Source organism: Triturus cristatus, chromosome 7 (genome assembly GCF_964204655.1).
Source record: "Triturus cristatus chromosome 7, aTriCri1.1, whole genome shotgun sequence".
Lineage (NCBI taxonomy): Eukaryota > Metazoa > Chordata > Amphibia > Caudata > Salamandridae > Triturus > Triturus cristatus.
In genome coordinates, this window is record NC_140590.1 from 1139889829 (window position 1) to 1139901768 (window position 11940).

The window sequence follows — 11940 nt, forward strand, 5'->3', positions numbered from 1 at the left end:
AGCTCAAGAAATGGGCATGCAAGTTAATCATTGCTTCACTATGAATGTTTTCTCTGCACACTCTCCTCCCTTTTTAAGACAAGATCATCATGAGATTTAATTTATCAGCGCATCCTTCTTGGCTTCTCTTTAACCGTATACTTAGTAACCAAGTGACCTGTGCTCCTGTTTATTTTGTAGAGATTTGTATTGTAATTAGCTCTCTGCTTTCTATTTCCCTTAAGGCCACAGAAAAGTAAAGCCTGCTGCTTGCTCTCATCACCAGAGAACTAGCACATAGGGGGGGGGGGGGCTACCTTGCTTAGAGTTGTGCCTTCTCTTTCTTACGCGTCTATCCCGGTGCCTGACATTTGCGTTCTGTGCCTCTGGGCTTTGCCACTTATGCCACTAAGCTCTGCAGTAGTAACCATTCCTTGTATCTGTTTTTCAGGTGGTCTTTTGGAGTCTTGACTTGGGAAATATTTACCCTCGGGGGGTCCCCATACCCTGGTATCCCCGTAGAGGAACTCTTCAAGCTTCTGCGAGAGGGACACCGAATGGACAAGCCCTCCAACTGCACGCATGAACTGTGAGTACCCCACTGTATAGGATGATAAACTAGGAAGGGAGGGAAGGGAAGCCAGTTGGCCTACATACCAGGCTCCTGGTCGGGGTGGACAGGTGTGGCAGAAGGATTAAATGGACTATACCTCAAATTCCATAAGGTAGTTTGCAGAGCCTGTGCATTAAAAGATAAGCTGTAAGTATGGCACACCAGGTGAACTCAGGATGGTGTGTGCCTTGCAACCATTGCCTGCAAATAGGCCCAGTTAAGTTAAGGTATGGTCCTCATAAATGATCGTGAGGTAATCGGAGGGTGGGGGGTTCCGAGGGGTGCTCTGTCGTGAGCTGTAGACATGTCACATTCATAGATGAATTCTGACAGCAGTTCTTATATTTGCAGGTACATGCTCATGAGGGAATGCTGGCACGCGGCTCCCTCACAAAGACCCACCTTCAAACAACTAGTGGAGACACTAGACAGGATCCTTGTGACTGTTGCTGAAGAGGTGAGTATTTAAATAAGCGGATGGCTTTGTTAAACCTCTCTTACTTCTTTCCTGTGTCTGTCACTGTCTCCAGGTAGCTCTGTGTTCGATGGCACAGCCTTCAATGTTGGGTGGCCAGGGTGGCGAGGTTTATTTTTAGGTGTCTAATTAACCTATATGGACATCTTTTAGACTGTGCTGGTGTCTCATGTGAATTCTTTATGCAGAAGACGTCCTTGCATAAAATATTCACACATGTTGCTGGTAAGCCATACTTCCATGCTATACACATAATTTTGCAAAATTGCCCCTAAATTTTCCCCGAAAAAAAATTCATCCAATTCACACACTGCTTGTAGATTCCACGTAAATTGTCCACTATCTGGTATCCGTGTGGAAGTTACTTAAAAATTGCTACCCTGAAAAGAAACTGTTTTCCCCGAGCATCTCTCTCATTCTTTCTGGTTGAGGGGTGTTTACTTTTTCACTGACCCAGTTGTTATTCACACTGGGCTTAATTAGTCAGTTACTAAACTTGTTTCCTGGAAAGGATCTGGGAAGCGCCTCCAGTCAATCAGAGCGCTACGGGTTCCTTTACTATGGATGTGAATCTTGGCAGCCACCTGTCAGTCAGGACCCCGAACACCTCCACTCCTTGGTAGTTGGTCCCACCTTACCATGCTTGAACTGGTCAAAAGATCAACAAAGGTCTTTCCTTGGTGCTTTATCAGAGACAAAGATGATACTGGTCTTGTGTAACCTAAATCTCTGGTCTTGGGGGAAAGGTTCTTCAGCCCCATAATCGCACCCTAGCACCTTTGTGTCACAAAAGGAGAGAATGAGGGGGTAGACGATTATCATGGGTACTGGTAAGTGCGCAATCGTGTTTCCTAGACTAGAGGGCCCAGCTTTACTTTACATATGCACGCCACGGGCCCTGCAGCTCATAATCCCACTTCTTCACAACACTCAATACACAGCTGCCTCACTGCATTTGTGTGCTAGGGAAATTAAAGAGCATGAGGGAAACTCCCTTGTCTTCAGAGAGACCACATCGAAAGCTGTAGAAGAGGCTGCCAGGGAGTATTTCTCTATCTTTCTAGGATGTTTCTGTCTGGGGAATGTCTGTGTGAGGCTACCTGTGAGTCTTGCCTTGATTTGCTCTGTTCAGCTTTTTCTTGGTTGGACCAGTACTCATCTCACTCCCTGTTGTCTCTGCCCACAGTATCTAGACCTATCCATGCCCTTTGAGCAGTACTCGCCAGCCTGCGAAGACACCACCAGCACCTGTTCCTCCGACGACTCTGTCTTCACGCACGAGCCTGCAGTGCCAAGTCTCTTCACCCATCACACAACCACCTCAGGGGTGGGTACCTGAAGCGAAGGCTGGAGGCACCTGAAGAAAAAATGGCTGATGGATATAAAGGGAGAAGCTTGGGTAGGGAAATTGACCTTCTGAAAGTAGGTAACCTCTCACCTGGCCTCTTCCCCCTCCACCTCGATGAAGAACAGTATCAGCAGCTTGCACCAGACCAGCGTGGACAGGAATCGCTTGGCCAGAACTTCACTAGGCCAGAACTAAGTGCAAGCTCCACCCACAATGGCGACCCAGCAAAGATCCTTTGAAAGACTCAAAACTTCACTGACTTTTCTGACCCTTTGGTGCCAAGGCATGCCAAGCTTTGGTGAGGGTGGCTCATACAGTGTCATAGACAAAGACATCTTCAGTGCCATACCTTTTTTTTCTCTTTTGTGCCACGAATGTGGGATCGCAGATGCTTTGCCTTTACCCTGGCCAGTGCCATGTTTAATTTGCTTCAAACCCTTTTCCATAAAGTGCCACAGAAAAACAGATTACCATTGATAGAACTTCCGAAGTGCCATTGATCAACAGATTGTCTGTGCGCAGACCTTGCTCTGCCTTAGTGACATCTGTTAATGGGACGGTCAGTGACCGAACTGCCTCTCCCTCAGAACCACGTATGAAGGAATTAACCTCCATGCCAACGGACCCTTAGCAAGGTCACCCAGTGGTAGAATGTTTTGCATCTTGTACAAATGTATACATATAAATATTTATGTTTGTAGCCTTTAAAATGCAGATGAAATGTGCTTTATAAATTATTCCTTTTTTTTTTTTTGATTTTTGCAAATGTCAGACTTTGAGGAGTTTCCTTTTACCGCACCACGGTTTAGGGGAACACCACACCAGTCTGTGTGCCTGACACAGATGGCATAATGAAGGAATTGCTGAATGTTGAATATTTTTATACACAATATATTTATATCTCTATATTTACATTTGCATTGAAGATTGTCTTCTTTCTTAGAAAACAGCACATGCGTATTTTGGGGGAGGCGGTCAGGTCAGCAGTTTATCTTTTTTTAAACAATTTACCAACATGGTGCAACATCATATAAGTAGAAACGGTTCCAAAACTTCACTGTCTGATGAGAAAATCATTACAAAACACCTTCCTCTTGATGGTTCATGCAGCCTTTCTCAGAGTTTTACCAGAATTTAGAGCAAATGGGTTCGAATTTTTTTTTTCCTTGCCTTTTTGTTTTTTTAAGACATGAGTTGACAGAACAGATAATGCAACATACACTAAGAGGCAGAAAATACCACAAAAAAGAAGAAAAAAAAAGAAACTGTAAAAGTGGGGAAACAGTACGTAGTTTATAAATCCCCAGAAAGGTCCCAGTTTCTCGCCCAGTGCTCTGTTGCCCCTGAGCTTGGTTTCCTTTTTCTGAAATCCAGTGCATAGATACACAGGGGGCGATTCACAGAACTAACTTAAGACAAAATCCTAAACTTACTAGTTTTGGTATTCACAGAAGTTAGGATTTTGTCTTAAGTTTGTCTTAAGACAAATTTAAGACAGACTTAAGACAAACTTAAGACTGACTTAAGACAGACTTAAGACAAACTTAAGTCAGACTTAAGACAGACTTAAGACAAACTTAAGACAAAATCCTAACTTAAGTCTGTCGTAAGTCTGTCTTAAGTCTGTCTTAAGTCTGTCTTAAGTTTGCCTTAAGACTGTCTTAAGTCTGTCTTAAGTCTGTCTTAAGTCTGTCTTAAGTTTGTCTTAAGACAAAATCCTAACTTCTGTGAATACCAAAATTAGTAAGTTTAGGATTCTGTCTTAAGTTAGTTCTGTGAATCGGGCCCACAGGGTCTAAAAAGCCTGTGGGCCACAATGTTCTGAAGTGGTTTCAGGATTTATTCTGGGTTTTCCAACCACCAAAATAAATCTGGTCTCACTGATGGTTCGACTGATCAGGAAAAAAAACAGATCTGTTTTTTTAATCTACGGGAAATAGTGAAAAAAGGAAGAAATTGCATCTTAACGATGTTAAACGCTCGCTTCTGCTATGATTTTGGTGGTCGAAATGTCTGTCATAAAACTGAAAGGAAGACTAATATTATTTAGAGAATTTTCACAGAAGTCTAAATAACACATTTTCGCCATCTGTACCCAGAGACAAACTAGCATTTAGAGTATGAGATTTTCTGTCAGTAACATTGATACCAGTATCAATGTAGAAGAATTGTGTTAGTTTCAGGCCAAGCAAGTACTGGAGGAATTCTTACTGGAAGGCTTAGGCAGTCTCATTCAGTGGTTAAGTCAATGGTATATTAAATAGGTATTGCCCAGAGTGTAAGTCACTGGAGACCTGTTGCCAACAATCCTTATATCATTTGGGGGATTTGGATGGTATGGTTCAAGCGTTAAGGCACTGTGAGCTTTCCGGTCCTTGTGTTAAGCCACCAAGGTTCAGAATTCCTGGTCCAAGAGTTAAGTTATTTGAGGGTCTAGGTGGCTAAGGTGAGGGATAAAGGTGAATTTGTTTTCAAGACATAAGCACTCTAAAGTTACCAAAAAGACACACATGTCACACTTAAAGTTACCAAAAAGAGAGACATATCGCACTACAAATCATTCAAATATGTAAATTAGTATCAAGTCACCACAAAGTTTAGAAAGCCTGGTGCTGGTGTTAAGTCACTTGCAAGGGAGTAAAGAATTCTAGTTCAGAGCTCGGGTGACACTACCGGTAAGAGGCCAGGTGCAAGGACTAGCTTAGCGGTGGCTCATTAACATCACTGATTAGAAATTCTGATCATGTCGCTTGAGGTTGATGAGGTCTCTTCTGATGGTGAAGTCACTGAGATTGTATTCAGGGTGCTTGGTCCCAGGTTTATATCACAAAGAGGACTTAGACGCTTAATCCAGAAGCTATGGCACTAGTAAGGCTGTGTGATATTCAGTCATTGTCAGTCTTAACCTACGGTTAAATCACGAGAAGGTTCAAGACATCGGCTCTAGGGGGTTACGGCACTAGGAAGCTTTGAAGATCTGGCCTGTGAAATTAATAACTGTGAGGTTGTGGAGTTGGGCTCTGGCAAAAGTCAGTGGGATGGGAGTTAGGAGGTCTGGTCATAGAGTTAAGACTATGGAAAATTTAGAAAACCTGGTCAAAACGATAAGTCATTGGGCAGTGTAAAAGGTTTGCTCATCGGTCAGGCCACTGGGAGATTAAGGGAGTCTGTTCCTGGATTTCAGAGATGAGGATAGGTGTCAGGACTCCTAGTGTAGAAGTTATGTTAGTGAATCATTTAGGAAGTGTGGTCTAAGGGTTGTGTCACAAAACAGTTTAAGATGACTGGCTCTATGGTTGATTCACTATGGTGGGTGCCATTTGGTCTTGTCCAGGTTCTTTTAATTCTTTAAAAAGTGTTGAAGAAGGAGCTGCAGGAGTTCACTCCCCCTTCTCAACATCTTCCTACTTCCTATTTACAGCGATTCACTCCAATTCCTTAAAAATAGATCACCCAACTCCCTATGGCAATAAAATCTGTCTGCTATCCTCACCCCTCCTGCTTAAATCTTTCACTCCTTTGACCCTTGGCCCTGTTCTGAATCACTGTATTAATTCTCTCCAAAACCAACAGCTCGGTTCCCAGTTGGTGGAAACACACCCTTGGTGTCACATTATTATTATTATTATTTTAAAAAAAGCAAAAAAAGCTTCTATAGATCCAAAGTTCCTCAGTCATTTCTGCCCAACTCCTTTACCCTCTTTTGCCACCAAGAAATTCAAGAAGGAAATCAGTTCTCAATTTTCCTCATTCCTCAAGTCCCAACAAATCCTAGGCCCTTATCAATCAGGATTCCGGCCACTCCATAGTATGGAATCCACACTTGTACTTATTCCTGCCGATCTCTGCCTGCTGGCTGTCCTGGTCTTGCTCAATTTGTGAGCAGCATTAAGTAGGGAATTTCACCCGGTCTTACTGAAATCAGGAAAAGTGCCTTCAACTGGATTTTAGACTACATAAAAATCAGCTCACAAGCCACTTAGCTGTCTCCTTTTTCATCAGCTTTCTCCAACATCACACCTGAGGCTTCACCGGGTTCCTCTTTTAGCCCTACCCTGTTCCTTGTCTAAGTTGTCCCTATCGCTTACCTTGTTCGCTTGTTTGGATTTACCTTCATGACTTATGCAGACGACACCCAGATTCTCTTGCAAATGCATGATAGTTCTCCCTACAGCTGCACCGAACTCAAGAATTCATCGCAGTATTCTCACAGATGACTCAAAATTTTTAAAGATCAACACAGACAAAGTAAACATTTTGACCCTTAGTCATCAATCTTCAGAATCTTCCGGCATGGCAGAATCCACTACATCCTTACTGGAGGCGTTCATTTTCCTTCGTCACTTCTAAGAAACAGGACTCACTGCCCCTCTCTTTTTGGCGCTAATCAATGATTATTTCTTCTTCTGCGAGACCTTCCTTTTCTCTACTTCCCACATAGCTTGCCACCACTGCTCTTTCGCCCAACTAATCCTCTCCGCACCGCATTACCATACTAGGTGACAGCTCTAATTATGAAACTCACGGTCATCATCATCATGAATGGAAGACCCAAGGCACAGTTTAAAATTTAAGACACTTGGATGGATGCTTTGTTCTTTTATTCAGTGGTTATGTCACTGCAATCACTGAAGGGCCTACTCTATGGGTTAAGTCACTGATTGGTATAGGGGACCTGCTCCAAGGATTGAGCTATTAGGAGTTTTTGTAGGTCTGGCCCAAGGGTTATGACATTGGTGGGCCATAGGTAGGGCTTGAGAAGAATTAGTCACTCCCTAGCTCACCAATACCATAAGGTCTGATATTGGGACAAATTAGTGGGAAGTTTAGTAGGCTTGCTCTTGGGGAACAGTCACTGGTATTTGGTCAAGAGGTCTAGTCTAGGCGTTCAGTCACTGCAAGGATTTTTAGGCATTCATAACTGTTAAGTCACTTAGGTTTAGCTGGTGTGGCCCATAGACTACATGCTGGGAGGCTTCTGAGGTCTGCTCTGGCTACATTTGAGAGGCCTGGTGGAAACTTTAGGAATCCATTTACTCGGGTTTGAAGTTCTAGGACTAATTACAGGGGTTACGTTACTGGGAGAGTTGGGCTGTATGGTCCAGGTGGTAAGTCAATGGCTGGCTTGGGAAACATGATATGGGATTTAAGTCCCTAGTAGGTTTTGGAGGTCTGCTCTAGGGAAAAGTTATATGGTTAATGAGGTCTGGTTGTAGCATTAGGAAGCCATTTCCTAGTTTAAGTCTCCAAGATGGCAGTCCTGTGATTTGGCTCAGGGGTTTTATGTTACAAGGAGAGTCGTGATATATTTCCAGTGGTTGAGGCACTGGCTTGTTAAAGAGGCCTGCCACTATTGTTGAGGAGGCAAGTCACTATTAGGTTTAGGAGATTTGATGCTGTCATTTTACCACTAGGGGATCTAGAACATCTGGCCAATGCATTTTGTCATTCCATGGATTATAAATCTAGCCCTCCTGTAAAATCACTGGGTTTAGAATCAAGAACTGTGGTCTGGTTAAAAGAATGGGAAAATTGGGAGGCCTTGTTCAGAGGTTGTACTGTAGTGTATTTTAGTTGGATTTATATTGCGCTTCATACCCCTGATGAGGTGCCAAACTACTTTCAGGGTACTATCCTTATATTGTGCTTGGTTGGAAGTGTGTGGTTTGTAGTGACACTTAAATTGAAAGTTTTTGGTGTGCAATATTACCTGTTTGGTTCTCTTGCTGTGTCATTGAAAGTTGCACAACCATTTAGCAGAGTAAAGAGGAGAGATAAAATGCTTACGCTTGGCTGGAAGGGTGCGGGTTGCAAATATGGCCTGAGTGCAGAGGGGTTTTACTGTGGTGCATGATGACAAGCACTTTTGTCTTATCAAGCTGCTGCAACCTTGTATCTCACTTATGCATGGAATGAACTTGGAAGTGAGTGATAGCTGTACATGTGCTCAAGCCTACAAACCCTCACATGGTGATTAGTTCTGCTTCTTGAACGATATAAACCGTAGTATTATATTAGGGAAGGGTCAGGCATTTATGGCCTTGGATATGGATGCTTCTCGTCTTTGCCTTGATCCATATCTTTACTTCTTCTGCATAAAAGGAGGTTCCATCTATGTGTGAGTTTTTGTCGGGTGGAATGGTAAGGAGGGGGTGCCTCTCTAGTGTGAACGGTGCTATTCTGTTGATATTTTTGAAGTTTTTACTTGAGTGAAGGATGAGCCAGTGACATAGATAATCCTATGGGCAACAAAGATTTCCTTGAAGGAAGAGGATTTGACCATGGGCAGTCCCGAAGTACTTGGAGTGTGATGTGGACCACACTGGGGTAGGTGTAGTAGTTGTCTGGTTCTGTTTATTGGCTATTTTCTCGTTTCCCTCTCACCTCCCATGGGCAGTATATCACTCCTTCCACCTATATCTTGTCTCTTTTCTTTCATAGTTCTAACAATTTTTGAGCTACATAACTTTGATTTTCTTGGTTTCTTCCCAGTGCTCCTCTATTTCTTCCTTTCTGGGTCACTGTAGACATTAAAAAAAGACTGTCCATTAGTTTTTTTCTTTATCCCTCTTCAATTTTTTTCATTCCTATTTTTTTTTTTTTTGCAAATAAAAAAACGCCTAATCTTTATATATACATATGGTCAAAAAAGTTCCGTAGGAATCCGGCCATGTCCACCAAAAGAAACCTCAGTTTTCAGGTTAAACTCCACCAAATTTTATGTGGCAATGGGTTTTGACCACCAAGGGTCTGCATCACAGCCTCATACACAGTTAGGGTCCGATTACAAGTGTGGCAGTCCAAGGACCATCTGGCTCATGGTAGGGGGGCTGTGGTGCGACCGCCACATTATAACCCTAGTGTTTTTTTCGTGCCGGCCTAGGACCTCCAACTCCACCAGGGAATCACCATTCCGGACCATGAGGGGCATAGGGGAGGGGCACACACAGACAACAAAGGGCTGGGTCAGAGAGATGAACAGGCAGCAGGGGCAATAGCAGCACAGCAGACCATGGAGGGCAAGAGGGATGGGCCGGGGGCATGTGCACAGAGGGGGAGCAGTGAGGGGGCAAAGGCAGTAAATGAACAGGCAGGCGGCCAGGGCAGTGGGATCACAACGGACTGAGGAGTACATGAGGGAGGGGGCAGGGGCATGCACACAGATAACAAAGGGAAAAGGGGGCGGGTGCAGTGGTAGCACAACTGACACACAGGGCCGGAGGAAGGGACCACGGGCATGAATACGGACAACGGAGGGCGGAGCATGATGGGCAGGGGCAGAAAGAATAACAGGCAGTAGCAGCACAATATGCCACTGAGGGCAGGAGGGATGAGGCAGGGGCACGCACACGGACTACAGAGGTAGGGGCAGAAAGATGAACAGGCAGGTGGGACGGACAGTGGCAACACAATGGACCACTAATTATAGGAGGTAGGGGCAGTAGCATGCACACAGACAATGGAGGACAATGCAGAGGTGGTCCTGGGACAGCTGCAGCAAGGCATGTAGGGTGTGAGGACAGTGGCAGCACAACGCACCATGGAAAGCATAGGGGAGCGGGTAGTGGCATGCATACAGAAAGCTGGGGCGTTGGGCAGGGGCATCAAGCTGACTAGACTGGGCAGGTGGCAGGGTCAATGGCAGCACAACGGGCTGCGGAGGGCAGTAGGTAGGGTGCAGCGGCACAAACATGAACAATAGAGGGCAGGGATAGAGGGGGCAGGTACAGCAACACTACCAGGCAAAGCTGTTGGATGAGGCAGGGGCAGAATAAAAGGACCATGGAGGGCATGCGAGAGGGGCAGGGACACACAGACACAGAATGAAGTGCAGAGGAGATGGGGGCAGGGTCAGCAAGCTGACCATGAAGGACAGATCGACACTGGCTGCGGCAGCACAACAGATCATAGAGGGCAGGAGGAAGGGAGCAAGGGGTATGCACTTGGAGAATGGAGTGCAGGAGATGGGGGCAGGGGCATAAAGCTGGCCATGGAGGGCATGCAGGCAGGGGCATCTAGCTGACCAAGCACGGCAAACAAGAGGGAGTTAGGGGCAGCATGCTTATCACAGAGAGCAGTCTGGCATGGGCTAGACCAGCACAACGGACCACGGAGGGCAGGATGGGGTAGCGGCACACACATGAAGATCAGAGGGGTGGGGGCAAGGATAGAAAGCTGACCACAGAGGGCAGGCCGGCATGAATAGAGTCAGCACAATGGACCATGGACAGCTTGAGGGCAAGGGACGGGGCATGGACACAGAAAATGGAGCCATTGGGGAAGAGGGCACAGGGGCAGCAAGCTGACCACAGAGGGCAGGTCAGCATTGGCAGGAGCAGCAAGGTGACCACAGAGGGCAGATGGGGGGAACAAGCTGACCACAGAGGGAAGGCCAGTAAGGGCAGAACGTTGACCACAGAGGTCAGAAGGAAGGCAGCAGGGGTAGAGACAGCAAGCTGGCCATTCAGGACAGGCCGGCATGTGCATCACAATGGACCACTGAGGGAGGATGGGAGGGGGCAGGGAGAACGGAAGGAAGCTGACCACAGAGGAGAGGCTGACCACAAACAGCAGGCGGAGAGGACAGGAACAGGCAGACAGAGAATGGAGGTCATGGGGAGGGAGACTGGGGCAGCAAGCTAAACATGGAATGTTGTGTAGGACCTACCAATCCGTAGGACCTGCGCATTGTTCGGACAACATAAACTAAAGGCTTGGTGTCAAGACTGATTCCAGACAACCCCGCAAGATATGTTGGTCCATAAATCAGCTAGCTCACAGTGCCACTGTAAGCCCCCCTAACTTAACAGGGAGCAAATGGTTTCTGGCAACCACTGAACATGACAACCCTGTCCCCTCAGGGATCGAGGAAATAGTACAGAACCTTTTGCTCAGTCACTCGTGCTCACTTACTCTCAGCGAAATATACAGAGAATACACAGTGGGAAGTTTACAATAATATTTATTGAATCAACTTTATTCTTGAGTAAATACGTATGCTGCAATGATCAGTAAACAGAAGCAGATAAGCGTGATTACGAGCACCAAAAGCGTGAATAGTAGGTAGAGTTCTACCATGGCGCTGAAACAATGTATATTTATTTATTTTATTTAGTGTTTTCTATAGCGCGAACATGACCCTGCGTAGGGTATCAGAGCGCTTTACAGCAGCATTCCAGCGAAACAGAACCTTATACGTTACAAGTCATTAGATGCTTGCCAAGATTAGAACAAATCATTAGTCATCAAAGGATAATATATACACATATATATCAGTCAACATTTGAATTACCATGAGTAGTTTAAAGTAATAGGCTACATTTTGAACATATATACAAGCCCATATAAGGTTAGTGAGCGGCTAGCGGGAGCATGGAATAGTCATGAGAGGTTTGTAGACAGTGACAAAGGTTCTGCTTTATGGACTTATGGGAGAAATTTCTTCATATGCAATGCTTTTGCTTCCTACTTGAATGCCGTGATGGATGGAATTCTTCTAATGTTAGGGGGGATAGCGTTCCAGAT

The 11940-nt window shown here is 45.1% G+C and overlaps 1 protein-coding gene across 4 annotated transcripts in view; it reads left to right on the forward strand.

Moving 5' to 3' along the window:
* FGFR4 (fibroblast growth factor receptor 4) overlaps positions 1–3327 on the forward strand; it is a 46220-nt gene extending 42893 nt beyond the window's left edge. For all 4 annotated transcript variants that reach the window (XM_085618313.1, XM_085618310.1, XM_085618311.1 and 1 more), the window contains exons 16-18: positions 431–568; positions 944–1049; positions 2254–3327. In XM_085618313.1, coding sequence (XP_085474439.1) covers positions 431–568; positions 944–1049; positions 2254–2406 — 397 coding nt within the window. In that variant the 3' untranslated portion in view covers positions 2407–3327. The remainder of the gene's footprint in view (positions 1–430; positions 569–943; positions 1050–2253) is intronic.
* The last annotated feature ends 8613 nt before the right edge of the window (positions 3328–11940 follow it).